Source organism: Eubalaena glacialis, chromosome 6 (genome assembly GCF_028564815.1).
Source record: "Eubalaena glacialis isolate mEubGla1 chromosome 6, mEubGla1.1.hap2.+ XY, whole genome shotgun sequence".
NCBI classification, from domain to species: Eukaryota; Metazoa; Chordata; class Mammalia; order Artiodactyla; family Balaenidae; genus Eubalaena; species Eubalaena glacialis.
The window spans coordinates 119,843,786-119,870,241 of record NC_083721.1 but is presented as its reverse complement, the minus strand read 5'-3'; the positions used below and the strand labels follow the sequence as shown (position 1 = coordinate 119,870,241).

Sequence of the window (26,456 nt, the reverse complement as noted above, 5' to 3'; positions counted from 1 at the left end):
AAATGTACACAAGGGTCTAAACATCTCGCCTGGCCCAAATCAGTAACGTGAAAGACGAAGGGAAGGACACAGTGACCCCTGTGCCCAGCAACTCCTGGGCGCGGAGGCGTGGTCAGCACTGAGTGGCCTGGTCCAAGGCCAAAGAACTAAGGGCCCGCGGGGCGCGGCGGTGGCCGGGCGGGGCGGGCGCGGCCTCTCCTCCGGCTCCACCCTCGCCCGGTAGCGGTCTCTTTAAGAATCCGAGCCGCTAACGGGCCTGCTGGGACTCATGTGACTCCGCTCAGCTCAATCGCTCGCGGAAGTGGTGTAGCCTCCGCGTCCCGCGAGGGGGTCTCCGGGTGCCCCGCGGGGCGGGCTGGCCGGAGCGAGCACCGCCGGGCGGCCCACAGCAGGTTGCTGCGATGGTGCAATTATACAATCTGCACCCGTTCGGGTCGCAGCAGGTGGTGCCCTGCAAGTTGGAGCCTGAGCGCTTCTGCGGCGGGGGACGCGATGCGCTGTTCGTGGCGGCCGGTTGCAAGGTGGAGGCGTTCGGAGTCGCCGGCCAGGAGCTGTGCCAGCCGAGGTGTGCCTTTTCCACGCTGGGCAGGGTGCTGCGCCTGGCCTACAGTGAGGCCGGTGAGTAGCGGTGGGGTCAGGGGGCGCTTGGGCCCCGGATTGGGGCCTCCTTCGTAGAGGACCGAGCGACGCCTATAGCTCTGGATGGGGAAGTACTTCGTGCTTGCCGGACAGTCTTGCCTGGTCTGGCAGCTGATGGAAGGTGTGCGCTGTGCGGTTGTCCTGGCAACCACAGGTTAGAGCCCGCCTTTGGTGGGCGGGGGACGCTGATTGTTCCTGCTTTTCTGGCGTCTTCGCCGGGAAGTACCTTGTTTGGGTGGCTGGATTCCACTCAACCCAGACACTTCAAACCAGATAAACTTCTTTTAGTATAGAAAACAAGTACACACAAAAGTAGGGAGAATAGTATCCTGAACCCCCAGTTACTCCCATCTTCAACAGTTATGCCAACTCATGGCCAGTCCTTTATCTACTTCTTGTCGATTTTTGAAAGCTCACATTACATGCTGATTTTTAAATCTGTATAAATAGAACTCAGGTCTTAGACCCCTTTTTCCCCAAACAGGGTAACAGCATCCAGTACTCTTTTTCCACCAGAAACGTGAAACAGTGCCAAGGGGGTACTGTGTGGGTGTATCCCTATTTTAGAAAAATCGAACATTTAAAAATAGGTACTTCTTCAGATTACAGAAGAATTCCCCACAGGATTCTTTTAACTGCCTGATAATACACTTAAAATTTGAATCCTGCTTTTCAAGAAGGGTGTAAAGGTGTAAATTGCAGTATTTAGGGTGGAAAAGCCTTTGGCTGAGGTACTTTACTAATAAAGTGGAGAACATGAACCTGGAGGATTGGAGATCTCTGCCTAATCGCTACTCTGTCTGCAACTGATTAGGTGTGAGTTTATAAAAACTTTTGGGTCTCAGTTTCTGTTTAAAAAAAAAAAAAAGTAGGGCTTCCCTGGTGGCGCAGTGGTTGAGAATCTGCCTGCCAATGCAGGGGACACGGGTTCGAGCCCTGGTCTGGGAGGATCCCACATGCCGCGGGGCAACTAGGCCCGTGAGCCACAATTACTGAGCCTGCGCGTCTGGAGCCTGTGCTCCGCAACAAGAGAGGCCGCGACAGTGAGAGGCCCGCGCACCGCGATGAAGAGTGGCCCCCGCTCGCCACAACTAGACAAAGCCCTCGCACAGAAACGAAGACCCAACACACCCAAAAATAAATAAATTTTTAAAAATGTAAAATTAATAAAAAGAACTTACAAAAAAAAAAATAAAAATAAAATAAATAAAAAAAAATAAAAGTAATTTGAATGCTAGATCAGTGATTTCCAGACATTGGAATTTTGTGGATCAGCAAAGAATTGTGGGGCTACCATACACAGTATCTGACTGTTCATTTTGTCAAGTAAAGATATATATTTAAAAAAATGAAAAGCCCTACTGTTTACCATCATCGTTATTCATACTGATAATAGGAGAAACACTTAGCTCCAAACACTGGATGTCTTTCTTTATGAGCAACTTACTATACTGTTATTATTTTTTCTTTTTGATTAGTGAAGACATCAATAGGGGCCTGCAGGCCCACAGAACAGTTTGAAAACCACTTATTAGATCTGTAAGTTCTTTTTCAGCAGAAGATTCTGATTTTGGTATTTTTAATGATATTATTCTCCTAATCATTTCACAATATTAGTAGTTTTCCCCATCCCATCTCCTTTTTAGACGTAGGAGTTCTCACCTTCAAGAGCTCTGCTGAGTGGCAAACTCACCAGTTTCAACATTAGTATGTGTGTGTCTGCTGGTGAGGGAGAGACAGACAGACACTGTTTACATGATTTGTACCATTTGTCTTCCAAATGGACATTTAATCTAGAATTGGAAGTGGCAGGCATTATGTAAACCTCTAGCTTTCTTGCCTGTCAGCAGTGGTGATTCTGGGGAATCCTTTGATGCCGCTACTTGTGTATAAGAATCACCTGCGGGAGCTTTAAAAAACCCAATTCCTGAACCACAACCTCAGAGAAAGTGTCAGTTTCCTGGGGTATGGCCCAGCATTGGGTGAGTCTGGTGTTTAGTCAGGATTGAGAATCACTGACCTAGAGCCTTACTGGCTGCTGTAGGCAGTGAGTAGTATGGTACTGAAGCCTTGAAAAACAAAGATATTTTTGTAATTTAGTTGGCTGTCTTAAAAAACTTCAGGAGTCCTGTGGTATGGCATTAGCATGAGTCAGATAGCTCAAGGGTAGCTTTCAGCTTGAACTTAATGCCTGGGTACAGCTTCTATCAATCCACAGGTAGCGGACTCCTAGCTATGCTGATATCCAGATAACTCGTCTTACACTTTTCAGCTTTTTCTTTTTCGTCTCTGTCCTTCCACTCACAGTAACATGGACATGGGGATTCCTGCTCTAAGCCCAGGGTCTCCTCCACCCCCAACCCTGTCAAAAACAAAGTGAATCTTAGATCAGGGATTTATATTTACTGTAAATGCTTTGCAGGTCTCTTATCCAAACAGAAAACATTTTCAAGTTTTTTTTTTTTTTTCTCCATTTCTAATTAGCAGGATGCCAGTCTCCTTTCATAAAGTTTGGGGGTATTAGAATGTAGGTCGAAATTTTGAAGGATGGGCCCTAAATATCACCATCAGTAATGGAAATTTAATATAGGTTTTGTGTGCGAAGGGAGGAAGAGGAGATGTGAGAACTCGCTCTCGAGGGAGAAAGACCTGGTGGCCAGGGTTGAGTGCTGTGTGGGGAGCCCTGGTGCTGGACACTTGCTTATGGGGTGTCTGGAGGTGGTGAGGCAGAGAGGACAAGACCTCATGGCCCTCATTGCCTGTCCTTTAGCACAAGTGCATTAAAGAGCCCTAGAATGTCTATTATCTCCCCCCAAGCCCTACCCTCCCTCAACTTTTTTAAAGTCATAAAACATATTTTCATACATTGTATGTTATTTCTGCCTTCTGATATCCATTTTTTCATAGGAGTGCAGCCTTTTCCTTAATCTGGTATTAGTGTTAACCAGGTTTATGATCTTGCTGCATAAAAGGAAAAGTTTACTTATTTTTTAAAAAAATCAATGACTCTCAGCTTAAGGATAAATATAAGAATGATTTCTTAATTTACTTACTGAAGACAGGCTGTTGTAAAATAAGTAAAATAAAGCCTTGGGCACATAATACCTTAAAAAGTTTAATTCCTTTCTCTTATAAAGGGCTATAACCTCCACAGAATCCTCTAGACTTATATCTCCTTTTGAACATTTTGAGAGACAGCGTGGAATGAACATTGGCTTTTGAGCCAACCTGATCGAGGTTTAAACCCCAGTGCCATCCGTTTGTTGGCTATGTTGCCTTAGGCAGGTTACTCAGCTTATCTGAGTCTCAGATTCCTGATCTATAAAATGGAGAAGGGGATAATGTCTTGAAGAGTCGTGAGGATTAACTGAGAGAACTCTAAAGCTCTGTTCAAAAGGCTTACCAGGTAGACACAGCAAGTTCTAGTTCATCATTTATAAAACAAGTTATTAATTTGAAAACATATTAATACAAGACAGGATAGGCACTATCTATAGTTTGCAAATTATATATAAAACCATTGATATATAGACTTTACCAATGAAATAAGGATATATTTATACACATACGATAAAAAGCTTTTACTATAACTAAACAAATATTCTTAGTTTTAAAATTCATTTAGTAACTTGAATATGACACCAAAGCACTGACAAGATGACAAGAGAAAAAATAGAAAAATTGGATGTCATCAAAATTAAAAAGTTTTGTGCATCAAAGGACACTATCAACAGATTGAAAAGGCAATCCACAGAATGGGAGAAAATATTTGCAAAGCATATACCTGATAAGGGATTAATATTCAGAATATATAAAGAACTCCTATAACTCAACAGCCAAACAACCCAATTCAAAAGTGGGCCAAGGATTTGAATAGACATTTCTCCAGGTGGCCAACCAGCACATGAAAAGATGCTCAGCATCACTAATCATCATGGAAATGCAAATCAAAACCACAATGAGATACCACTTCATACCCATTAGGTTGGCCATTATCAAAACAAATAGAAAATAACAAGTGTTGATGAGGATGTGGAGAAATTGGAACCCTTGTGCATTGGTGGTAGGAGTGTAAAGTGATAGAGCTGCTGTATAAAACAGTATGATGGTTCCTCAAAAAATTCATAGAATTACCATATGATCCAGCAATTTCACTTCTGGGTGTATACACAGAATAATTGAAAGCAGGGACTCGTGCAGATATTTGTACACCAGTGTTCATAGCATTTTTCACTAGAGCCAAGAGGTGGAAGCAGCCCAAATGTTCATTGACAGATAAATAAAATGTACGATATCCATACAGCCTTAAAAAGGGATGAAATTCAGACACAAGCCACAACACAAATGAACCTTGAAGACATTTTGCTAAGTGAAATAAGCCTGACACAAAAAGACAACAATTTATGCATTCAGAGAGACAAAGTGGAATGCTGGTTGTCAGAGTCTGTGTACTCGAGGCACCACTTCTGATTTACTGCAGTGTTCAGTCCTAGTTTTCAGTTTTATTCTTTTTTTTTTTAACATCTTTATTGGAGTATAATTGCTTTACAATGCTGTGTTAGTTTCTGCTGTATAACAAAGTGGATCAGCTATATGCATACATGTAACCCTTTTGCATCTCCCTCCCACCCTCCCTATCCCACCCCTCTAAGTGGTCACAAAGCACCGAGCTAATCTCCCTGTGCTATGCAGCTGCTTCCCACTAGCTATCTATTTTACATTTGGTAGTGTGTATATGTCAGTGCTACTCCCTCACTTCGTCCCAGCTTACCCTTCCCCCTCCCCGTGTCCTCAAGTCCATTCTCTACCTCTGCATCTTTATTCCTGTCCTGCCCCTAGGTTCATCACAACCATTTTTTTTAGATTCCATATATACGTGTTAGCATATGGTATTTGTTTTTCTCTTTCTGACTTACTTCACTCTATATGACAGACTCTAGGTCCATCCACCTCACTACAAATAACTCAATTTCGTTTCTTTTTATGGCTGAGTAATATTCCATTGTATATATGTGCCACATCTTCTTTATCCATTCATCTGTTGATGGACACTTAGGTTGCTTCCATGTCCTGGCTGTTGTATATAGTGCTGCAGTGAACATTGTGGTACATGACTCTTTTTGAATTGTAGTTTTCTCAGGGTATATGCCCAGTAGTGGGATGGCTGGGTCATATGGTAGTTCTATTTTTAGTTTTTTAAGGAACCTCCATACTGTTCTCCATAGTGGCTGAATCAGTTTACATTCCCAGCAACAGTGCAAGAGGGTTCCCTTTTTGCCACACCCTCTCCAGCATTTATTGTTTGTAGATTTTTTGAGGATGGCTATTCTAACCGGTGTGAGGTGATACCTCATTGTAGTTTTTTTTTTTTTTTAATAAATTGATTTATTTTATTTATTTAAGTTCGGCTGCAGTGGGTCTTCCTTGCTGTGCGTGGGCTTTCTCTAGTTGCTGCGAGCAGGGGCTACTCTACGTTGCAGTGGCTTCTCTTGTTGTGGAGCATGGGCTCTAGGCATGCGGGCTCAGTAGTTGTGGCTCGCCGGCTCCAGAGCGCAGGCTCAATAGTTGTGGCTCATGGGCTTAGCTGCTCTGCGGCATGTGGGATCTTCCTGGGCCAGGGATTGAACCCATGTACCCTGCATTGGCAGGCGGATTCTTAACCACTGCACCACCAGGGAAGTCCCCCCTCATTGTAGTTTTGATTTGCATTTCTCTAATGATTAGTGATGTTGAGCATCCTTTCATGTGTTTGTTGGCAATCTGTATATCTTCTTTGGAGAAATGTCTATTTAGGTCTTCTGCCCATTTTTGGATTGGGTTGTTTGTTTTTTTGATATTGAGCTGCATGAGCTGCCTGTAAATTTTGGAGATTAATCCTTTGTCAGTTGCTTCCTTTGCAAAGATTTTCTCCCATTCTGAGAGTTGTCTTTTCGTCTTATTTATGGTTTCCTTTGTTGTGCAAAAGCTTTTAAGTTTCATTAGGTTCCATTCGTTTATTTTTGTTTTTATTTCCATTTCTCTAGGAGGTGGGTCAAAAAAGGATCTTGCTGTGATTTATGTCATAGGGTGTTCTGCCTATGTTTTCCTCTAAGAGTTTTATAGTGTCTGGCCTTACGTTTAGGTCTTTAATCCATTTTGAGTTTATTTTTGTATATGGTGTTAGGGAGTGTTCTAATTTCATGCTTTTCCATGTAGCTGTCCAGTTTTCCCAGCACCACTTACTGAAGAGGCTGTCTTTTCTCCATCATATACTCTTGCCTCCTTTATCAAAGATAAGGTGACCATATGTGCATGGGTTTATCTCTGAGCTTTCTACCCTGTTCCATCGATCTATATTTCTGTTTTTGTGCCGGTACCATATTGTCTTGATTACTGTAGCTTTGTAGTATAGTCTGAAATCAGGGAGCCTGATTCCTCCAGCTCCGTTTTTCTTTCTCAAGATTGCTTTGGCTATTCGGGGTCTTTTGTGTTTCCATACAAATTGTGAAATTTTTTGTTCTAGTTCTGTGAAAAGTTCCATTGGTAGTGTGATAGGGATTGCACTGAATCTGTAGATTGCTTGGGTAATATAGTCATTTTCACAATGTTGATTCTTCCAATCCAAGAACATGGTATATCTCTCCATCTATTTGTATCATCTTTAATTTCCTTCATTAGTGTCTTATAGTTTTCTCCATACAGGTGTTTTGTCTCCTTCGGTAGGTTTATTCCTAGGTATTTTATTCTTTTTGTTGCAATGGTAAATGGGAGTGTTTCCTTAATTTCTCTTTCAGATTTTTCATCATTAGTGTATAGGAATGCAAGAGATTTCTGTGCATTAATTTTGTATCCTGCTACTCTACTAAATTCATTGATTAGGTCTAGCAGTTTTCTGGTAGCATCTTTAGGATTCTCTATGTATAGTATCATGTCATCTGCAAACAGTGACAGTTTTACTTCTTCTTTTCCGATTTGGATTCCTTTTATTTCTTTTTCTTCTCTGATTGCTAAATCTTCCAAAACTATGTTGAATAATAGTGGTGGGACTGCACAACCTTTTCTTCTTACTGATCTTAGAGGAAATGGTTTCAGTTTTTCACCATTGAGAATGACGTTGGATGTGGATTTGTCATATATGGCCTTTAGTATGTTGAGGAAGTCCCCTCTATGCCCACTTTCTGGAGAGTTTTTGTCATAAATGGGTGCTGAATTTTGTCTGAAGCTTTTTCTGCATCTATTGAGATTATCGTATGGTTTTTATCCTTCAATTTGTTAATATGGTGTATCACATTGATTGATTTGCGTATATTGAAGAATCCTTGCATTCCTGGGATAAACCCCACTTGAACATGGTGTATGATCCTTTTAATGTGCTGTTGGATTCTGTTTGCTAGTATTTTGTTGAGGATTTTTGCATCTATGTTCATCAGTGATATTGGGCTGTAGTTTTCTTTTTTTGTGACACCTCTGTCTGGTTTTGGTATCAGGGTGATGGTGGCCTCGTAGAATGAGTTTGGGAGTGTTCCTCCCTCTGCTATATTTGGAAGGGTTTGAGAAGGACAGGTGTTAGCTCTTCTATAAATGTTTGATAGAATTCGCCTGTGAAGCCATCTGGTCACGGGCTTTTGTGTGTTGGAAGATTATTGATCACAGTTTCAACTTCAGTGCTTGTGATTAGTCCGTTTATATTTTCTGTTTCTTCCTGGTTCAGTCTCAGAAGGTTGTACTTTTCTAAGAATTTGTCCATTTCTTCCAGGTTGTCCATTTTATTGGTATATAGTTGCTTGTAGTAATCTCTCATGATCCTTTGTATTTCTGCAGTGTCAGTTGTTACTTCTCCTTTTTCGTTTGTAATTTTGTTGATTTGAGTCTTCTCCCTTTTTTTCTTGATGAGTCTGGCTAATGGTTTATCAATTTGTTTATCTTCTCAAAGAACCAGCTTTTAGTTTTATTGATCTTTGCTATTGTTGCCTTCATTTCTTTTTCATTTATTTCTGATCTGATCTTTATGATTTCTTTCCTTCTGCTAACTTTGGAGTATTTTTGTTCTTCTTTCTCTAATTGCTTTAGGTGTAAGGTTAGGTTGTTGATTTGAGATTTTTCTTGTTTCTTGAGGTAGGATTGTATTGCTATAAACTTCCCTCTTAGAATTGGTTTTGGGTCATCGTGTTTTCATTGTTATTTGTTTCTCGGTATTTTTTGATTTCCTCTTTGATTTCTTCAGTGATCTCTTGGTTATTTAGTAGCGTATTGTTCAGCCTCCATGTATTTGTATTTTTTACAGATTTTTTCCTGTAATTGAAATCTAGTCTCTTAGCGTTGTGGTCAGAAAAGATACTTGATACAATTTCAATTTTCTTAAATTTACCAGGGCTTGATTTGTGACCCACGATATGGTCTATCCTGGAGAATGTTCCATGAACCCTTGAGAAGAAAGTGTATTCTGTTGTTTTTGGGTGGAATGTTCTATACATATTAACTCCATCTTGTTTAATGTATCATTTAAAGCTTGTGTTTCCTTATTTATTTTCATTTTGGGTGATCTGTCCATTGGTGAAACTGCGGTGTTAAAGTCCCGTACTATTATTGTGTTACTGTTGATTTCCCCTCTTATGGCTGTTAACATTTGCCTTATGTATTGAGGTGCTCCTATGTTGGGTGCATAAATATTTACCATTGTTATATCTTCTTCTTGGATTGATCCCTTGATCATTATGTAGTGTCCTTCTTTGTCTCTTGTAATAGTCTTTATTTTAAAGTCTATTTTGTCTGATATGAGCATTGCTACTCCAGCTTTCTTTTGATTTCCATTTGCATGGAATATCTTTTTCCATCCCCTCACTTTCAGTCTGTATGTGTCCCTAGGTCTGAAGTGGGTCTCTTGCAGACAGCATATATATGGGTCTTGTTTTTGTATCCATTCAGCCAGTCTGTGTCTTTTGGTTGGAGCATTTAATCCATTTACATTTAAGGTAATTATTGATATGTTTGTTCCTATTACCACTTTCTTAATTATTTTGGGTTTGTTTTTGTAGGTCCTTTTCTTCTCTTGTGTTTCACACTTAGACAAGTTCCTTTAGCATTTGTTGTAAAGCTGCTTTGGTGGTGCTGAATTCTCTTAGCTTTTGCTTGTCTGTAAAGGTTTTAATTTCCCTGTGGAATCTGAATGATATCCTTGCTGGGTAGAGTAATCTTGGTTGTAGGTTTTCCCCTTCCATCACTTTAAGTATGTCCTGCCACACCCTTCTGGCTTGCAGAGTTTCTGCTGAAAGATCAGCTGTTAACCTTATGGGGATTCCCTTGTATGTTATGTGTTTTTTTTCCCTTGCTGCTTTTAATATTTTTTCTTTGTATTTAATTTTTGATAGTTTGATTAATATGTGTCTCGGCATGTTTCTCTTAGGGTTTATCCTGTGTGGGACTCTCTGTGCTTCCTGGACTTGATTGACTATTTCCTTTCCCATGTTAGGGAAGTTTTCAACTATAAGCTCTTCAAATATTTTCTCAGTCCCTTTCTTTTTCTCTTCCTCTTCTGGGACCCCTGTAATTTGAATGTTGCTGTGTTTAATGCTGTCCCAGAGGTCTCTGAGACTGTCCTCAACTCTTTTCATTATTTTTTCTTTATTCTGCTCCCTGGCAGTTATTTCCACCATTTTATCTTCCAGCTCACTTATCCATTCTTCTGCCTCAGTTATTCTGCTATTGATTCCTTCTAGAGTATTTTTAATTTCACTTATTGTGTTGTTCATCACTGTTTATTTGCTCTTTAGTTCTTCTAGATCCTTGTTAAATGTTTCTTCTGTTTTCTCCATTCTGTTTTTGAGATTTTGGATCATCTGTACTATCACTACTGTGAATTCTTTTTCAGGTAGGTTGCCTATTTCATCTTCCTTTATTTGGTCTTATAGGTTTTTACCTTGTGCTTTCGTCTGTAACGTATTTTTTTGTCATTTCATTTTTTTTTTTGATGGGTGGGGCTGTATTCCTGTCTTACTGGTTGTTTGGCCTGAGGCGTCCAGCACTGGAGTTTGCAGGGAGTTGAACAGAGCTGGGTCTTGGTGCTGAGATTAGGACCTCTGGGAGGCCTCACTCTGATTGATATTCCCTGGGGTCTGAGGTTTTCTGTTAGCCCGGCGTTTCGGACTCAGAGCTCCCACCACAGGAGCTTGGGCCCAACCTCAGGTCTGGGAACCAAATCCCACAAGCTTTGTGTTGCAGCAAAAAAAAAAAAAAAAAAAAAAAGAAAAAAAGGAGCAGTACAATATCAAAGAATAAAAAACAAAACAAAATTAGAAAGATAAAAAATAGATTAGGAAAAATAAAAATACAATTGAAACAACTGCAACAAGGTAAAACAAAACCGCAACAGAAAAAAGAAAAAAAAGGGGAGTGGGGGGAACAAGCCAAAAGTAGAGAACAATAACAAAGTATAAAGAATAAAATAAAATTAGAAAAATAGAAGATTTATTAGGAAAAATAAAAATATAAATGAATCAACAATAATGAATCAAAAAGGTAAAACAGAACCACAATGTAAAAGAGGAAAGAAGAAAAAAAAAGCCTTGGCTGTGGGGGCGGAGTTTAGGCAGGGGTGGAACTTAGGCAAGGGCGGGGTTTAGGGTGGGGTGGGACCTAGGCGGGTGGGGGGGTGACGCTTTAGCATGGGGCGGGGCCTAGGCTCAGGACCCGGTCTCTTGTGGTTCCTCCTGCCCCCTTAGGTGTCTGTGATCCCCCACGGGTGCCAGGTAGGTGCCTTGGTCGAGCGGAGATGCGAATTCCACGTCCTCCTAGTCCGCCATCTTGACTCCACCCCCTCACTTTTATTCTTAACGCACTTAGTTTTGCTTTCAATTTTATGTACCTTAGTTCTGAGTTAGATCTGCAGATGTGTACAAATAGTTCATATTTATGTATTGCACATAATCATGCTGTTCAGCATTGATGCTATACTGTATTATGTAAGTAATAAAAGCCACGTACAGAGGGTAGGAATGGGGAGTTATTGTTTAATGGATTCAGAGTTTTGGGGAAGATGAAAAAGTTTTGGAGATGGTGGTAATGGCTGCATAACAGTGTGAATGTACTTAATGTCGTTGAATTGTACACTTACAAATGGTGAAAATGGTAAGTTTTATGTATATTTTACCACAATAAAAATTTTTGTTTAATGTATTTACTGAGGGAATTCAAGGAAGATGGAGGCCACAAGGCATCTTTTGCCCCCAACTCCATCAAACTGCTTCTCTGGAACAGAGTGAGCAAATGTATGGGGCCTGCAGGGTATATTTAGGCATTCCACCAAGATCTCCGGGGAGAGAACAGGTACAGGCTCCACCTCTGTGGCATCAAAGGAACCAGCACAGGAGAAGGTTTGCTTCTGTTGAAGGCTGGTTCATTCTGGAGGAGGAGGGGCTTGGCCAGCCTACTTGCTGTCTGCAGAAAGGGGCTGTCCCCGGTTGCTTGCTGCATCTGTATATGGGAAGTTCGTGTGCTAACAGCAGCATTTCAGTTTCAATTCATTGGAAAAGGGCTTGTTTACCTAATAATGTTTAGCATATAGTAAGTTTTCTTTTTAGAATAACACTGACTTATCCCCTCTGACCCACAAAGTTCTAAAAATTAAAAATTTAAATGAGGACCTTCCTGGTGGCGCAGGGTTAAGAATGTGCCCTCCAATGCAGGGGACCCGGGTTCGATCCCTGGTCCAGGAAGATCCCACATGCTGTGGAGCAACCAAGCCCATGTGCCACAACTACTGAGCCTGCGCTCTAGAGCCCGTGAGCAACAACTACTGAGCCTGCGTGCCACAACCACTGAAGCTTGCATGCCTAGAGCCCATGCTCCGCAACAAGAGAAGCTACTGCAATGAGAAGCCCGTGCACCGCAATGAAGAGTAGCCCCCACTCGCTGCAACTAGAGAAAGCCCTCGCGCAACAACGAAGACCCAATGCAGCCAAAAAAAAAAAAAAAAAAAAAATTAAATTAAAAAACCACTAAAATAGAATATGTAAGTGTGTGTTTATGTAACTGGAGGACATAAGAGACCGTTTAAGCAAGTTAGGAAACACAGAAGCCAAGAAGGAAAAGATACATAGCTGGTTACATATTGTAAAAGATGCCATACAAAGTCAAACCATAGCAAAGTCAAAAGTCAAACTATAGACTACCAAAAATGATTTGCTATTCATGGCCAATGAAGGATTAATTATCACTTTTACCCAGAGAGCTGCTCTTCTTCGATAAGAAAAATCAACCTAATAAAATAGTAGATAACTTGCAGAAGAGAAATTATACATGGCTGAATAAACATAGGATAAGATGGCCAGCTTTATAAGTGGTCTGGAAAATATAAATTATAATAACCATTAGAGTCCATGTTTCCCCCATCACATGGAGTCAGTTCTAGTGAAGATGTGGGGAAATAGGCCTGTTTAAACAGCGCTGGTGACAACATGAATCTCTATTACATAATTGTGATTGTAATCTGGCAATATGTGTTAAAATTAAAAATGTACCTGCCCTTTGACCTAATAGTCTTACTTTTGAGAATCTATGCCATTGAAACTTACCCCCCACTAAATAAATATATAGGTATAGGCTTATTTATTACAGTATAAAGTATAGTAGCAAAAAAACCCTGGAAATACTTGAATGTAGTATCTCAGTAGGGGAATTATTGAATAAATTATGGCACATGTACATACAGGATATTTTGCAGATATTTAAAAAGATGTTAGATATCCATGTATCTAACCTGGAGGGAAAGATATTTGGTAATCTTTTGGTAATACATTGGTAATTTTTTAAAGTTGCAGATTATTAAATATATTTAGTGTGATTCCATTTTGGTAAAAACAAAAACGACAAACTACCGCTCTATGATCTAGGTTTATATGAAAGAAAGGTTTAGAAGGACATGGGTTTAGGCTGTGTGGGCTAACATTGTCTCCTCATGGATCGGACTGCCGGGGAGAGATCATTATGCTTTTCATTTTGCACCTCTTTATCACTTTGACTTCTCACGACAAAGAGTAATTCCAAAATTACTTTGTAATTTAAAAAAATCTAAGAAAATCAACAATTAAGGGAAAATTAACTTGGATTGAAATTTTATTTAATATGTATGGCTTTATCCTATTTCTCAGAGTTGACATGAAGATATGACTTTTGTGGGAAGGGGAAGGGTTGTAGTATAAGTTCTGCTAACCTCTTCAGAGTTCCTGAATTTATACCTAATTTTAACATCACACTAATACCAAACTCTTTATGTCAGGAGAACTTTGTTAGAGCTGTAGATTCAGAGCTACAATAACACTTAGAGCTATCATAGGAATAAATCGTAGAATTTCTCTGTAAGCTTCATGAATAATTAATGGATTATCTTAAGACATTAAAATGGGGGAAATTGTATTTCAGAATCTAAATGTCTATTAGTTAAAAATACACCTAAGATCCTGTTACTTAGAGTTTCGTTCTAGTCAATCTTTAATTCAAACATTCACATTAGATTCAGTTATAGTTCCTTTTCATGGTGCCAGGTACGTGGTGGTTTCTAATTACAAATTCTAAGGATAATCTTATTTCTTTCTCAGGAGACTATTTGGTAGCAATTGAAGAGAAAAACAAAGCTATGTTTCTACGTGCTTATGTGAACTGGAGAAGTAAAAGGACTGAAAACTCCCGAGTGTGTATCCGAATGGTCGGACATGACGTGGAGGCACCCTTCAGTGAAACCTTCAGAGACCAGATGTCTATTGTGGAAATGCCGCTTTCTGAGGCTCCCCTGTGCATTTCCTGTTGCCCTGTGAAAGGAGACCTTCTTGTTGGCTGCACAAATAAGTTAGTTTTATTTAGTTTGAAGTATCAGATCATTAATGAAGAATTCTCAATATTGGACTTTGAACGTTCTTTAATTATCCATATAGATAATATCACCCCTGTTGAAATTTCTTTTTGTATTGGATATGTCGCTGTCATGTCAGACTTAGAAGTTTTAATCCTAAGACTGGAGTCAGACCCCAAAAATGGAGAAAGTGTTAACCACCATCCACGTAAGACCAACAATCCAGTGAAACTGTCAGAAGGTAAATAATGAATTTAGCTTACTTTCTTGTTTTGGGTGCAGAGAAAACCCTTATTTCTGGCAATCTCTGAAAGGCTCTAGTATGTATATTGCAAGCCACATTATTTATGTTGTAGTTGTTCCTAATACATGGGATTTGGATTTATGATCTGGCTGCCCATATCTTATTCTGTAGCATGTAAATGTATTTCAACATATATTTGTCATGAGAAATAATGAAACAGCTGCTGTTGGATGAGGAGTTTCTAGTCCCAGCCCTCATATTTACTAGCTGAATGACCTTGGGTTAGGAATACCATCTCTGAGTTTCAATTTCCTCATGCGTAAAATGGGGATGGTGATAATATCCCATTGTACTTTATCAGTTGTGAGGGATAAATGAGCAAGTGCTGAGACTTTTCAAAATCATAGTGCTTTATAAATATGTGAGATGTGTGTGCCTCAATTATTACTATGTCTGTTTAATTGGTGGGGGGATATTGTGAAATCTAATTTGCATTGGAGGGGTACTTGGAGTTATTAAATAATTTTCTTCAATTTTATTTTTTAAGACATCAGTAATGAAACTTTGCAGCTTGAGTCAGATGATTTTGTTATCTGCCAAAAGCCCATGGAACTTCTTGGTGAAAAAAGCGAACAGTCTGGAGTATCTGTTACACTGGAGTCAACAGGATTAGCTGATGAAAAAGTAAAATATTTCCACGTTCAGCACCTGCTCTATAGGTATTAGAAAGCTTTTTATTCACCAGCATTTAACATATATTTACCTACTTAAAGTACATGGAAATTAGATCTCTCCCCTCTCTCTCTCTCTCTTTAAACTCACAGACGTTTTGCTCCTGATATTTCATCCTATGTCTTGTCGGATGACATCAAGTTGCATTCACTTCAGTTGCTACCCATTTACCAAACAGGTAAGTATGACAGTGCTGCAGTGCAATGAGGTGAAAAGGCCCTCTGACGGGAGGGGAGCCCGGTGTGAGAAATAGATTAGGTTCTTCTACTGAGGCTCCCTGTGGCCTTGGGCAGATTCCTTAGCAAATAACAGTGAGTGCTAGAAAGGGAAGTGGTGACTGCTAGGAGAAGCCATGGAGAGGACGTGACTGACACAACCCATTTCCCTTTTTGAAATGGTCACTAGGTCCCAAAAGGGAAATGGAAGCCCTGTTATAGCTGAGGTTCATCTGGGTCCAGCTGGGTCATTTGCCAGAGCTGCTTATGATGGCCTTGTGAGCCAGGTGGGAGAATGTGGACTGAATGGAAATCCATTTAGAGTGGTGGTTTTCAACCTTACTGCACATTGGCCTTACTTGGATGCTTTTCAAGATACTGTTGCCCAGTCTTTACGTGTTGGAGATTCTGACTTAATTGGTCAGCTATGCAGCCTGGGCATCAGTATTTTTTAAAACCTCCCCAGCAATATGATGGGCAACCGAGATTAAGAATCACTATTAAGTTTTGTACTTAGTTCTGACCTGCTTAATATCTTTAGGAGTTGCCTAGGGAAAGATATGAATATTTTTCTGATTAAATGTGTTTATAACCTTCATTATTTTTTTCTTTCTTTTAGTAAACATTTACTGAGTACCTACTATGTCGGGTATTGTGCTGAATACTAGGGAACCAATAATGAGCAAAAGTAGGCAAAGTACTTGTACTCAGGGAGCCTGTTGTCTCGCGGGGGGAGGCAGACATGAATGGAATGATCACGGGAAGGAGTACACAATTACACTCTGACCTGAGTGCTCTGTGAGAGAGGAACTCTGCCTCGGGAGTGTATAACCAAAGATCCTGACCTCCTCCTGGGGTCAGGGAAGGCTTCCTGAGAAAGAGGATCTGCATAGGGGCTGATTTGGGGATAGGGTTGGTACAGAGGAAGCAGTGAAGGCCTTGTGGCCGAGGGAGAATCTTTGCTTGCGGAACTGAGAGAAGCAAGGGAGAGGGAGGTGTAACACGAGGCAGGAGACCAGAGGGCACACAGCCACCTTAGAGGGTTAGCTCTTTATCCAGGGGTTTCCCGCAGCACCTGGAACAAAAGCCCAGATCCTTTTCATGGCCTCCATGACCCTGACTCGGAGCTCTTCTTGTCCCACTCACCCTCTTACAATTCTCCATCCATGTGGCTTTTCTCTGTTCCTCAGATACACCGAGCACACTCTTATCTAAGACCTGTTAATTTACTCTTCCAGTGCTCAGAAGGAACCTCCCTCAGAGCTTGCGTTACTTGGTGTCTTCCAGTTCTTCAGTTCACAGCTCAAGTATCACCTCGCCACAGAGAACTTCTCTGACTTCTCTATTTAAACTGTCCCCTCTCCACATACTGCAGAGTTTGTTCATTCTCCACCCCACTCCCCCTCACTAGAATGAATGCAGTTACTTTGTCTTGTGCACTGTGGTATACCCAGAACCTGGAATAGTGGCACGTAGTAGGTGTCTGAGGTGTCTGATGGATGTTTACTTAGTGGACAAATGAGGGGATGGGTAGTACACATATGAGCTGGGCCCTGATGGATGAGGAAAATTTTTAGAAGTTGGACATTTTGGTAAGGTATTACATAAAGGGAACCAGCACGTGCAAGGTGTAAAACCATCATGTGTGTTTGGAGATGAGCAAGCAGCTCTGTCTAACTAGAGCACAGATGTGTGTAGGAAAGAAGAGGAAGTAGAAACTGGATCAGTTGCTTTGGGCCAATTGTGGAAAGTGCTGTAATTGAACTTTCTTCTGTTATTGATGGGTGTCCTTGAAGGGTATCAATCAGAGCTATATGTTTTTTTAAAACACTTTGATTATGAAAAATTTCAAGCACACAGATGTAGAGAAAATTGTACAGTGACCCCTATGTACCCATCACACAGCTTCAACAGTGTAGCCTCATAACCACACCCCACCCCATGCCAGATTATTTTATGCAAATCCAAGAGTTTATACCTTTTCATCTCTAAATATTTCAGCATGTGTTTCTAAAAGAAAAGGATTCTTTTATTTAAACAAACCCCAAATGTAATTTCACATTTTTAAAAAACGGCTTGATATCATCAAATACCCGTCAGTTGTTCAAATTTCCCTGATTGTCTAAAAAAATTTTTTCTGCAATTTACTTGTTTGAATCAGATTCCAAGTAAGGTTCATACATTGCAATTGGTTCCGATGTCTTCTACGTCTCTTTTAATATGTAGGCTCTGCCTTCCCCTCTCTTTCTTTTTTCTTTGCAATTTAGTTAGCAAGAAACTGGACTGTTACTGCAGAATTTCCCACAATCTGGATTTTGCTGATTGACTCCCCACAGTGTCATTTAACATGTTCCTGTATCCCGTGTATTTCCCTCTGATCTAAAACTGCATTGTTCAGTATGGTAGCCATTAGTCACATGTTGCAATTGAGCACTTTGAAATGTGACTAGTCTAAATTAAGATATGCTGTAAACGTAAAATTAACACTAGGTCTTAAAGACTTAGTACAACAAAAAAGAATATAAAATATCTCAATTTTTTATTGATTGCTTATTGGAATGATAATATTTTGGATGTGTTGGATTAATACAATATATTTTTAAAATTTGGCCTGCTTTTTATTTTTTAAAAAGTGATTACTAGAAAACTTCAAATTACATATATAACTCACATTATATTTCTATTGATGGTGCTGTTCTAGACAGGCTTGATCAGATGATGGTGATGATCATGATTTTCTTTTTGGTAACACAAGTAGTGTTGAGTTCTCTTGGAAGGTACATAGTATTAGGTTGGCTCTTTTTGTTAACAACCATTGGTTAATCAATGGTTAACAACCATTGATGGTGATCACCTAGATCTGTTAATTTATTAGGGATTTCAAATGGTGATATTATATCACTCCTTTTTCTTTTTTTACTGGCATTCTTATATAAAGAGCAACTTCCCCTAAGCAACTCTTTGGTTCTCCATTTATAGACTTTTTTGCATAGAAAAGTCAAAATATTGGTTCCCTTTATTTACTGGTTTCATGGTTGGTTTGTTTTTTTGTTTGTTTTTTTCATGCAGGGTCTCTTACTTCTGAGAGAAAAAATTCATCTCAGGAAAAAGAGTTGCTGAGCCTCTTTTGTTTTTTCTCATTACCCCATGTGGGCTATCTGTACATGGTTGTGAAATCTGTTGAATTAATGTCAGTCTACCAGTATCCTGAGAAGTCTCAGCAGGCGGTACTCACACCACAATTTTTGCATGTCATCACAAGGTATGTTCCAGTCACTTGCTGGCTTTTGCATCACTCATTTCTCTGTAAATTCTTGAGGTGCTTTCTAAATCCTTAAATGAGAATTATGTGCACCGGTGTATAGCACTGTAAATTAATGATATACATCTGGGGTTTTTTTTTGTTCTTTTTTTAATGGCCCATACCTGCCTTTTCAATGTCAGAGATGTAGATTCCGGTTTTGCCTTTGTTTTATTTTCTTAGACTGGATGGGGATCTTTCTAAGGAAGTATAAAGTTCTTCATGAGGGAAGATTTTCGTAGGGAATTCTAATGAAAAGTCAGTGGAGCCAGTCAGGGCATCTCTTTAGACTTTGTTTTAGATTTCCTAATTTTTTATCACTGCTGTCCTATCTTTTCCGTATGAGTTGAGTTAATTGATAATGGTGTAGGACTGTCAAGAGGCCAGAAAGACCAACTGATTCTACCCTCTGAGTAGTGTAGATGGGGAAAGAAACCAGAGGTTGGGGGTGGTCAAGGTCATGTGGCTAACTGGTGGTGGATGTCTTCTGAGTTGCCTTACCCTAGTAATCTGGCATGTAAACTGGGTTCCTGAGCAGGGCTTTAATGTCATTTCCTTTTATCTCAGCAGTAAGTGATGTTTATGGTTTTATTTCCTGTTTTTTGTCAGTTTAGATTATAGTCAAGGCACTGCATTAAGCCCTCTGGCCAACCACCTGTGAATAAGGCACACCATCTGCTTTCTGAAGCAACAACATAAGAGAGGGCTAGAGACAAGGGACACAAACACTAGGAGATTAGTGAAAAATGTCTTAAGACTTCGTGAAAGGGGCGTAGGCTGTGGGAGGAGGGAAATTACTTCTGGCTGAGTCACACAGGTAAGGTTTTTGTGTTTGAAGTGAAGCCCGAAAGCTAGTTAGAATTTGACAGATAGAGATGGGAAGAGAAAGACATTCTAGATAGAGGGAAAGCTATAAACAAAGCTATGTCCAGGTTTGCGGGAGTGTCCAATAATTAATTGCATAGGACAGTGATTTTTTTTTTTTTCAACTGAGTGGTAATATCAGAATCTCCAGCAGGTGCTGGAGTGTATTTCACACAGCACAGGACCCACCTGGAGATGCTGACACCCACTCCTAGCGGGGGTGCTCCCCTGTCTTCTCACTCCCTGGTGTAGGGAGAAATGCTATTGTGTGTTCCTTAAATGAACAGTGTGGAGGTAGCTAGTCTTTTTAATTTCCAAAGTGTTGTGTAGTTATGTCCTTTAAATGTAAAGGAGCTGAAACATAGAGAAATGGGGAAAACAGTGCTTGAGAGAGAGCTCAGGGCTTTGGAAATTAAGGAATTTTTTGAGATTTTGACCAAAGAAAGGGATGTGAATAGAGCATTGCTTTAGGAAAATGAGTGGTGGCCACTGTGGAGGATGGTTTGAACATAGATAATGAGCTATTGGGATGGTTCAGTAAGGATAATGAGGGGTTGCATTTGGGCAGGGCAGTAGCAGTGAGAAGAGAAGGAAGCATGGATGGGAGAGAATTACAAGACTTGATGTCTAGTGGGATACTGGGAATGGAGAAGACATGAGAAAACCAACCAGTTTTGAGCCTGCTTTTATGAAAGAATGGAGGCTGCTATGGCATGGGGTGAAAGAAAAGTTTGGTTTAGACATTGGAGTTTGAGGTGCTTAGGGAATACCAAGAGGAAATGTTGATAGGTTTTTGGACACATAGGACTGAAGATTAGGGAAAAGAGGAAAGGTTAGATATTTTTATTACCAACAAAAAAGAGCTCATTATCAAAGTAGTGATCATGACCCCAAGAATGTGTAGACAGAGAAAAGTAGTTGGAGAACTAAAGTGGTGAAAGTCATGTTTAGAAAGCGAGGGGAAAAAGGGAAGGGTCTGTAAAGATGCTGAAGAATCCAGAAAACTATAGCTTCTGAGAAACCAAGGAAAAATTAGAGGGAGAAAGAAGGAAGAAAATATTTATTTCTGCCCCAAAATATTTATACAACAGACTATCTTTTATCCATCTGATTGCATAAATGTACAGGATACTGAGAATTTAGTGAGTGGACCCTCTAAATGCCCCTCCACCCAAAGTATAAGCCATGAACTAGTTTGGAATGTAGAGTCCCGAAAACATGGTATAGTGAGGGCTTGAAGAGACTTAAAATCTGTGGGTTTTGCCTGCTTCCAGGTGGGAAATTATTGAAGCTTTTCTTAATATTAGCACCAAAAGATACTCTGACATCATTAACCTGACTATGGAAGCATTAGACATTAGAATAGCAGTTGTTATATATAAATTCAGATTCTTAATAAAGATTCCCCACCCCTATATTTAAAATCCTATATTGTTGAACTAATTTTTACATATTTTTTATTTTACCCAATAGATATGTATTTTAGAAACATCTTGATCCATACGTTTGTCTTGAAAAGTTTCTTGAATAGTGATGAGTTTATATACGCCAAAAAAAAAGCAATAAAATATTTTTTAAAAGACTCTAAGAACAATATAAAATCATGTAATAAAATGTCATCCTTGTAGACATACATGACTCGGAAGGCCTCCCATAATCTGCCTTCTCAGAGTCAACCTTGTCAACACTTGGTCTATATTCATCCAACTTTTTTTTTTTAAAAGAATACATACACAACTATGGTTTGTTTTTTACAGAAGTGGATCGTATGATGTCCACTTTTCAGCAACTTGCTGCTTCGCTTAGCAGCGTATCCTGGTTGTCTTTCCAGGCCAGCACACTTCAGTTCACTTTGCTCTTCTCTTACACTGCTTCTTAGTATTCCAGCGATAGCTACATAGCTGGATTAATGTTGCTGGAGGTGAGTTGGAGGATGCAGCCTTTTTATCTCTGGAACCTAAAGGTCATCTTTGTGGTCATAGCTACTCTGACCTGTCATTCTGGCCCCACTGCAGGTACTTCTTTTGGTTCCCAGTATCTCAAAGTCCCTTCTGTTCAGTTTCCTTCGTGAGGGCACCCTCTACCCCAGATTTCTAAGCGGTGGTGCTACCGTCCCAGCTATTGTCATGACTCCAGAGGTCACATCCTAGAGCTCTCTGGACATGGACACAGTTGACAGTGGGCTGAGACCAAAGTGGAAGCCCCAGCAAACAGATGGAGAGTCCTGACGGATGCCTCTACATCGTGCCAAGTCTCGCAGCTGTGAAAATGTCAGAACGATTCTTTTGTTAAAGAAGTATTTCTTCTATTTTAAGGTTATTGTTAGATTTGCTTTAGTCCTTCATTTTTTTATTTCAATAAAGTTCATTTTTACTTCTCTCACTTTCCGATTTTTTAAAAAATTTTACTTATTTATTTATTTTTTAGGCTACGTTGGGTCTTTGTTGCTGCGCACGGGCTTTCTCTAGTTGTGGTGAGCAAGGGCTACTCTTTGTTGCGGTGCGTGGGCTTCTCATTGCTGTGGCTTCTCTTGTTGCGAAGCACAGGCTCTAGGTGCACGGGCTTCAGTAGTTGTGGCTCGTGGGCTCAGTAGTTGTGGTGCACGGGCTTAGTTGCATGTGGGATCTTCCCGGACCAGGGCTCGAACCCGTGTCCCCTGCATTGGCAGGTGGATTCTTAACCACTGCGCCACCCGGGAAGCCCTCTGATTTGTTTTTAAAAATCATTCCTGGGAACCCACGACAAGATGGGTTTCGTAGCAATTTCTAAGTTAACCATTGATGGTTTTCAGTGTCAGTGTTGGAGAGTTGACTTGTAAGTCTCCAAGCACTTACTGTAGGGTCTCCAGGTTGCTTTGCTGTGCAGACATAGCCTGGGGTTGTGGAAAGAGCTAGAGGAGTGTGAAGAGTGAGGAGACCTGGGGTCTAATTTAACTCCATTCTCCAGAGAGGACTTGGACCAATCATGTACCTTGCAGGCCCTAATCTTTAAAAACAAGCTGCTGGACTAGGTAATTCTGAAGGTTCCTTCAGACAGTCTCTGATTTTCTCTTCTACCGTTGGATTGGGTTTGCATAATCTAAGTGTGTTGCCCAGCATAATCCAGGCTCCGTTTCATCCCGAGATAATAATCAGTAAACTTGGGTTCTAACCTTGGCTTTCATAGTCACCTCTCTGTACTTTGGGCAGATCCCAGGGGCATCATTTTGTCTATAAGATGAGGGTATTGACCCAGATCCATGGTTCTTAACTAGGAGTGTACGTCACATGAGGAGCTTTGTAGAAATATACGTGTCTAGATTCAGCCCCTAAGAGATTATGATTTGGGTAGGAGTGAGGTGGGGACCAGTCATGTATTTAAAAAAACACTCCATAGGGTTTCTGAGGCACTCTCCTTGTTAAGAAGTAGCCTAACTTGTCAGCATTTGACAAATGCTTGGGTCTTCCCCCACCCCTGCCATTGCTCTGTGCTCCTGTGAAATCCTCCCAACAGTGGGCACATTGGTTCCTGGCCTCCACTTTGTTCAGTGGCATCTCTCCTCTTCCTCAGTAACAACCTGCAGTGTTACACGGTACGGTGCAGTGCGGCGGCCGCTCGGGAGGAGGACCCGTATGTGGACACCACCCTGAAGGTTAGAGCTGGCTTATGACAGTGAAACCTGAAGATCACAGTATGAGTGCTTGCAAATTTGCTCTTTGCGTCTAAGCTTGGCAAACACTAAAGTCTTGTTTTCTTAGTTAGAATGTTGGAATGTAAAATGATAAGCATTTTGTGATTCGTGGTTTAGATGGTAATTTTTAAGATTACTTTGAAAACATTTTACTCAGAATTTAGATATAATGCATAGTTTTAAAAATTTGGTAGAGAATATATATATATAGTGTAACTTCAGAGAGAGCACTTCACAACTATGGTATACTACAATTTTATTCATTTCATAGAAGTATTGGTGGCAATTGTATAGAGCTGTTAACAAAACAGTACAGAAATCAGTATATTCAAGAGCACAAAAGTGAATACAGCGCATTCAGATGATTTATTTATACTGTTATCAGATATGCCTTTAATTCTTTAATCGTTTTGCAAAGCCTTCCGCAACTTTTCTGTAGTTCTGTAGTTTTGATCTAGTGTAAATGGATATTCTAGATCAATAACCTCATTTTTAGTGAGTAGTAATACGCTTAGTCTCTGAAAAGCTCTTGACCGCCAAATAAACAGAGGCAGTTTTATGATGAAATTCTCTATTTTCTGACCTTGAATTTCTGTTCTCAGAAATACACTGATCATTTGCACCATATTCCTCATGTGCAGTTTTACCTCAGGAGCATAAGCTATTTGAATGGGTGTTTGCTGTGCATATCCGTGCTGTAGGGAACCCCCAAGTTATGATGGCCTCTATTTCACATGTTAATGTCCATCTGGCACCTGGAACGCCTTTTTCTGGAAAAATGAGTGTTCAGTGATGATGGTGTGTAGTACTTAATGTGTCTGAGGCACTCTTCCATTATCACTGTCACCCAAATTGTGATATGCACTGGCGTTTTCTCGAAATTGTGTCTGAGTTCTTTTTTGCTATGGGCTGCCTATCGCTTTCTGCTGCTGACCAGGCTTACTGCCTACCTTCAGCCTCTTAGGAAATCAGAATCATAGCTTTCCCATGCCTTTCTGTCCGTGTTTAAGATATACACATAGCCTTTTCAGGAGATTATTTTAAAAATAAGTGTTATGTCCCTAGTAAGAATGGAAAGGTGACAGATTCTTTGTCTCTTGCTTCCTCTCTCCCCATCCCATCTTGCCTTGTTTTTTGTTTTTTGTTTTAAACCTCAGAGAGACATAGGCTTGTGTAGGTAGTGATGGTGGAGTGAGGGGTACATAACAGATTGAGGTAGGATCAATCTGCATTTGGAAATAAATCTCAGTTCTAGGCCTTCTCAGAGTCTCATAAAACCAGAGGGAAGGAACACAGAAGAAAGGAAGGTAGAAAAGAGGAGAGATGGGCAGCTGGTGGGGAACGCTGCCCCTGAGGCCAGTCCTCCTGAAGGTGGCAGAGGGGAGGACGATGATGATCACACCTCCCGGCTCCCCCTTCCCTGCGATTCCACCGTTCTGAAATCCTAGATGCCCCTGAATGAGCACACCATCATTTTGCTCCCTTGCTGACTCAGGCTTTGGGAGCTGCGGTGTCTGAGAAAGGTTTCACAACCTCAGAGTCGGGACCGAAGTACACGCGATCTCCATTTCCCTTTCCTCTGAGATTCTGGCTCAGCATCACCAAGGCCACCCTAACTATTCTTAGGAATGTAAACAATAGATGGAGGTTTTCCCCCATGTGCTTTGTACAAAAGGGACAATGAAGATGACCTCAGAATCAAAACAGCATTAATGGAGGAGAGGGGAAGGCCTGGCAGCATCATTTTGTGAGTCACAGAATGAGCTCTTCCATTATCTTTCGTATCCATTCTACATGAGTGAATGGTCCCTTATAAGGACAGGAGGCTGGCTCCTGGTCCAGGATTTCCTCCAGTTTGCCTGACACACCCCAGCCTGTTGGCTGTTCCAGGCAGTGTTCACATCTACAGAGCTAACAGAGGCCATCGGAACATGAGAGTGTTTCTTTCGTACACACGCATCCACCAAGAAACCATTTCACGTACTCTACCTGAAGTACAATGTCCTTTTATAGTGTCTCATTTTGTCTAAAGAGGCCACTTGAACGTACCCTGAGCCAGCCCACTGTTAGTGGGGAATTTCCTGGGCGGCAGGTAATCAGCCCAGGGCTGGGCTCCTGGAGGGTCTCTGTAAGGCAGAGAGTTCCCGCAGCTTTGAGGGGCCTCAGGTGTACCCACTCTCTGCATTCCTTAAATCAAAGTCAACAGATACTAAGTAGCTCTTTGGCAGACACATGGATGAGATAGTTGGTTAAATAGTTTAGATAGGATAACCTCTTACTCTGATAAGAATAGGAATTTGAATTATTTGTGGGGAGAGTGAGGGGGAAGGAGACATTGTATCAAATAGATTGATTTTTGAAGATTAAAGTTCATGCACTTTATTCCTTGGCTAAATTTCGGATTTTTTTTCCTTATTAGGCTTGCCCACCTGTCAGTATGGATGTCTGTGCTTTAAGAATACAGCTTTTCATAGGCTTGAAAGCCATCTGTCACTTTAAAAACCACGTTATACTTCTGACCAAGGCAGACCCTGAAACAATTCCAGAGAGAAGAGAGTCACCCAAGAGGCTTCTGTAAGCATCCCCTCACCCCAAGACATTCCTGCGAAAGTTTCTGGAATGAATTGTTAATGCTATATTTTGCATACATCTTTGTTGATATTTTTTTAAATAAAAGCTTTGAATGATCAGATAGCTTTTCTAGGTGTTCTTTTTCCAGAGTAAGAAAAGAAGTTTCTAATGGTCTCTAGGATATCCTTTATTTTTTATTTTTTTATTTTTTTTTAGAATATCCTTTATAATTGACCTTGAACTTTTAGAAGAAGATAAAGTATAAAATTAGTTCAGTAAATATCTGTGGTGTTTTAGATAAGAAGTTAAAGGGCATGCCTTTTTGTGTAATTAACAAGTAAGACAGAGCCTCTTATGCTGATCCAAATGACAAGGCTCTTTATTATTTTTCTTCTTTG

General features: G+C 40.4%; 1 protein-coding gene across 3 annotated transcripts in view; it reads left to right on the top strand.

Moving 5' to 3' along the window:
- The first annotated feature begins 309 nt into the window (after positions 1-309).
- HPS3 (HPS3 biogenesis of lysosomal organelles complex 2 subunit 1) overlaps positions 310-26,456 on the top strand; it is a 43,905-nt gene continuing 17,758 nt past the window's right edge. For all 3 annotated transcript variants that reach the window (XR_009701359.1, XM_061194583.1, XM_061194584.1), the window contains exons 1-7: positions 310-618; positions 14,211-14,702; positions 15,253-15,424; positions 15,530-15,615; positions 18,722-18,914; positions 23,367-23,448; positions 25,907-26,061. Coding sequence is in view for 2 of the 3 variants with exons in the window: in XM_061194583.1 (XP_061050566.1) it covers positions 402-618; positions 14,211-14,702; positions 15,253-15,424; positions 15,530-15,615; positions 18,722-18,914; positions 23,367-23,448; positions 25,907-26,061 (1,397 nt within the window). In the remaining variant the exon portion in view is untranslated. The remainder of the gene's footprint in view (positions 619-14,210; positions 14,703-15,252; positions 15,425-15,529; positions 15,616-18,721; positions 18,915-23,366; positions 23,449-25,906; positions 26,062-26,456) is intronic.